Here is a 4,742-nt window from a genome sequence, read left to right as displayed (position 1 = left end):
CAGATTAAATGACAGGAAACCCCTACCTCTCCCAACACCTTCCATTTTAACAATGGGAAATCAACACCCTAATAAAAATGTAAATAGGCCAGTTGGACGTACTGCCAAATTCTCTAAAACGATGTTGGAGGCGGCTTATGGTAGAGAAATGCACAGAGAATTATCTTTCAACAGCTCTGGTGGACTCAAAACTTGAGACATCCGTGGCATTGTGTTGTGTGACAAGACTGCATATTTTAGAGTGGAATTGTATTGTCCCCAGCACAAGGTGTACCTGTGTAATGATCATACTGTTTAATCAGCTTCTTGATATGCCACACCTGTCAGGTTAATGGATTATCTTGGTAAAGGAGAAATGCTCACTAACAGGGATGTAATCAACGCATACGGAAATATTCGGGGATCTTTTATTTCAACATGTTGCATGTTGCAACATACACTTTATATTTATATTGCATTTATATTTTGTTCAGTGTAGTTCAGAATCATGATAGCCTAGAGCTACTATACTCTGAAGCTCATCATCATACTCTACACAATATGACAAAGATCATACCTGAAACTGAACATATTGTGTGTGACAATGAAATTGCACACTCAATTTGCTTTGATCTTCCATCTTCAATAGGCATGTCTGGTAACATAGGTTGGCTGAAATGAAATGTAAATTAATTCAAAAGTAAAGACCTGTTGGAGTATGTCAGTGGGGTGTCTGGTAGCTAGCGGGTAAGAGTGTTGTACAGAAAAGACGATGGTTCGAATCCCTGAGCCAACTAGGTGAAACAAATCAGTCGAAGTGGCCTTGAGCAAAGTACCTAACCCTAATTGCTCCTGTAGGTTGCTCTGGATAAGAGTGTCTGCTAAATGGCTAAAATGTCCAAGTCAAATGAAGAACCGTAGGCACATTTCAAATAGATTTACAGGAACATTACTGTATATTCTCTTTGTCATGTTGGGTCAGAGTTTGCTGCTCTGGCTGGTTGTTTTTGGGAACACCAGTCGGACAGCATTCATCTCACAGACTTTTGAGGCCATCAGATAGGACCTCAGTCCTCAAAGCTTTCACACACAACCTTTGCTACATTTGGTTGTCGGACAGCTGAGAAGATGAGAATCTAGGAGGTCTCCTGTACCTCTAGAATACAGCCACAGAGCCCTTTTTTTCTTTTTTTTTTACGTTCAAGGAGAATTAGCCAATCAGCCAAAGTTGACAGAAATAATTTTTTTCCATGCAGTCTGATCCAGTCCATTACCTTGAATCTGTTTATTTAATTGTGGTTGCATTTATTTAAAAAGGGTTTGCCTTTATTTAAAGATGCACTATGCAGAAATATACTGGTTGCTAAAATTCTAATAGTTTGCCTAATTTCAATTGTGGCAAAACAAGCAATATAGTGTAGCGAATCATTGTACCATCTAAACCACTGTAAAATATATTGTCCTTAACCCAAAATATTGTATTTTCAGCTGTTTGAAGTTGGTGTACAAAAGCTAAAGTAAAAGATGCAAAACCAAAACTTAAGCATGGGTAGCATAGAAATAGTGCATATAGAACAGATCTACCGCTTCTTAGACTTGCTTTCAATGCGAATGACAGATCTATAACACAAATGTCTATGTCAATTTGGTGGAGTTTCCCAAAAAGTTACATATTGCAGTTTTAAGCATTGAGTCATGCTGAGACCAAGGTCTCTTTTGTAGATGAGCCCTGCATGAACACATCCATAAACAACCCTTACACTAGTATGGATATCTATACACATCAATTACACAATGCATGAAAAGAAAAGAAAACAACAAAAGCAAAACACAATTGTATGAAACAAACACATGCTTCAGTAAAAGGGACCTCTAACATCTGCCTGAATTGCCCTAGAGGCACCAGCTGACAAGGGATTGCAATACAAAGCTTCCAAATATGAACCTCAAACATTAACACAGAGCCACACCACTTTGGGGATTACCCAACAAGGATGTCTACCTTTTAAAATTCCAATTAGATCATCTCACAGTATCTGGATGAAGAAATTAAGCTTGAATATGGTATGAATAATGCTATGTGTCTTTCTTTCTCAGATTTCCATTATAACTATGTTGTTTTCTTATAGTTTTGAATGGAGTGTTTATATTGATGCAGCTGTGGTTGCTGCCCAGACAAGGGCCAGAGCCATCATCAGAATCTGCCCTCAGCGCTGGTGGGAGGCCTCTCCCCTCTGATACGAGACGCCTGGAACACACACAAACACAGAGAAGGAACAGCAATGTTCCATTCCTTTACACTCCTAAAACATATGGTGCTTCACAGAGAAAAACACACTACATCAGTAGCACAAAGAGCAGGGAAAGGACATGGATATCACCCCAAATAGTTGTTCTCTAAAGACTCAATCAAACGTGTAGCCTATACTTTCCATACCCATTGCTGTCTCTGATTGTAAGACAGGATGTTTTATGTACAGTTTGTGCTGGTCTTTATATGCTCTTTGATATTACTTTGGTCGTGTACATTAGTTTTATGAGAACAAGGGTTTCTATCTAGTTATGTCTCAATTTGTATTTTGTTGGTGTACAACCGTGGCGTCAATGCACTATACCTGTTCCTCCAGGTCAACAATGTGCTGCAGATGCTTATCAATCAATCTGTCCCGGGTCATAACTTCCAAGGTTAGGTCAGCCAGACGTCTGGACTGAGTGTCCACTAACACCTAAAGCACACACGTATTGATAGACAGATGTAAGTTCGGACCAAATACAGAACAGCGGAAATACATTCATGAAACACCTGGAGGTGATTATCAATTGAAAGGCATAATATTCTAATTTTCTTCTTTTAGACTCATTAGCTGAAAAAAACCCAGAGAAATGGTGACTAGGGAGGAGAGAAGGAGCAGGTTATATAGTTAGAAATGTGTAATAGCTCACCTTCATCAGGTTCATATTAAGCTGCTTTTCCATCCTTAGAACTGGCTTGGTTATGCTCTGCACCCTCTCCAGGACACGGCACATCCTGAGCTCCAAGGCACCTTGCTCGGCCAATAAAGTCTCCAGTCCCAGCTGCACGTCCTGGGCTGCATTCTCCAGCCTGTCGCTCTGTGCTGTCATCATCTGGAGGTTCTTCGTCACCTGCCTGTGGGTCCTTCCTACCTGCACACCTTGCTCTCGTAGCCTCTCCACAACCTGGGTGTCTCCCATCAGCTCCTCTGACACTTGGTCGCCCTGCCTCTCCATCCTCCAGGCACTCTCCTGCACCCCCTGGAGCAGTTGGAGCAGCCCCACAGAGAGCACCTGTATCTGGCCCACAGGAACCTGGCCACCCCCCTCTATGGAGGGTTTGCCTGGTGGTGGGGAGCGCCATGCCAGACTGAGGCCCACCAGGCAGATGGACAGCTGTAACACCCGGCTCACCCTCATGGCCTGTTATGGAGAGATCCCCTTCAACTCAGTCTAGAACGAGAAAGTATCTTATTGTAGATAAATGTGGTTGTGGATCCAGTAAGCTGATGCCTTTATACCCAGAACCTGTTTGATCTTGATCAGATGGCAATCAGGAAAATTCAGGTCTGATGAGATCTCACAGAATTCTGGGTGTACTGCAGGTCTGTCCTGAGGAGGTGTGGAGCTCAGACTGATGTTGGATAGAGAGATGAGGAGAGGGAGGGGCTGGAAAGAGACAGTGGGTGTTCCCAGACTGACACCAGCCTTGCAGCCAAACAGCCCCATTGACTCAAATAGTTTATAATTCACTGGAATGATCAGTTCCATTAATAACCATTGCCACTACTAAAGATAAGTCATACAGTCCCTCCCTTCAGAGGAGTGACAAACTGTTAAATTAATCTGCTTTGAATTTACATAAAAAATGTGGTTACTTATTCAATTTGAATCGGACATTTACAGACTCTAATAATCAAAACGTAGGTGCAATTTGGGAAACATTTGAGAAATTACAAAATCTTTCTTGGCCTTAGTTTTATTGATGGAAGTGAAGCAAGGGTTATATCTGCTGGCCATCTGTGGTGGTGCAGACACATACAGAATGCTGAAGGTGTTACCATTATTTGTGTGTGTGGTGTGGACTTTTGTCAAACCTCTGTGTAATCTAACAAGTGTGTCAGTAGCTAGGTTTGTTTGCGTCACATTTATTTTTTCGTCCGTGATGACGTAATGCACAGAAAAAAATAATCTTGCTGTTAAATTCCCATGTACCGAATAAAAAATACAATGACATTGGTTTCCATCGCATTTTCAAATCTACTGATCGTTTTGTGACAAAAGATGTTGGGTTATAGCAAATGTGCCCACTCGCGTCTTTGCACGTGCACTCCAGCCAACAGCTCGCAGATACAGTAGATGCAGGTAGGCTACATACATAATGATATTCATATTATGGACAAAAGAGCGAAAGCATGAAGTTTATTAGGCTACAGATTAAATAAATAAACTTCACAGGGTGGTGAAAGTGCACGTGATCTTGATGCTGCTTTCCAGTAAATATTTTAATGAAACAGGCAGGGAGCAGGTCTCGAACCCTCGACCTTCTAGCCCGAGGTCCGGCGCGCTATCGAAAAAGCATGCTCGTGCGGCAGGGTCGTTTTCAACAATTATAAACCCAGGGTCGTTACACTATCGAATGTCTGATTCTAGTGATATGATGATCGATGCTTGACTGCCTTTTGACAAACACAAATATTCTCACATTTATTAACAATAATCGCATCATGTAGTTTAGTCTACCCTCACAG

At 41.6% G+C, this 4,742-nt stretch overlaps 1 protein-coding gene across 1 annotated transcript; it reads right to left on the bottom strand.

The window, feature by feature from the left end:
- Positions 1-459: 459 nt before the first annotated feature.
- LOC124007477 lies at positions 460-3,590 on the bottom strand. Its single transcript, XM_046318083.1, has 3 exons — positions 2,923-3,590; positions 2,595-2,705; positions 460-2,227 (listed from the first exon to the last, which is right to left on the bottom strand). The coding sequence occupies exons 1-3, from the start codon at positions 3,409-3,411 to the stop codon at positions 2,174-2,176; spliced, it is 654 nt and encodes a 217-aa protein (XP_046174039.1). The 5' UTR covers positions 3,412-3,590; the 3' UTR covers positions 460-2,173.
- Positions 3,591-4,742: the final 1,152 nt, after the last annotated feature.

Source organism: Oncorhynchus gorbuscha, linkage group LG20 (assembly GCF_021184085.1).
Source record: "Oncorhynchus gorbuscha isolate QuinsamMale2020 ecotype Even-year linkage group LG20, OgorEven_v1.0, whole genome shotgun sequence".
Classification (NCBI taxonomy): Eukaryota; Metazoa; Chordata; class Actinopteri; order Salmoniformes; family Salmonidae; genus Oncorhynchus; species Oncorhynchus gorbuscha.
The sequence above is the reverse complement of the archived record's forward strand: the minus strand, read 5'-3'. Positions and strand labels throughout refer to the sequence as shown.

Bases quoted from the DNA above. Each gene is read 5' to 3' on its own strand.
- LOC124007477 (XM_046318083.1), bottom strand. From the start codon at position 3,411: ATGAGGGTGAGCCGGGTGTTACAGCTGTCCATCTGCCTGGTGGGCCTC. The intron at 2,706-2,922 runs GTGAGCTATTAC...TGTGTGCTTTAG, and splicing joins TTAATATGAACCTGATGAAG to GTGTTAGTGGACACTCAGTC. The intron at 2,228-2,594 runs GTATAGTGCATT...TGTGTGTTCCAG, and splicing joins TTGTTGACCTGGAGGAACAG to GCGTCTCGTATCAGAGGGGA.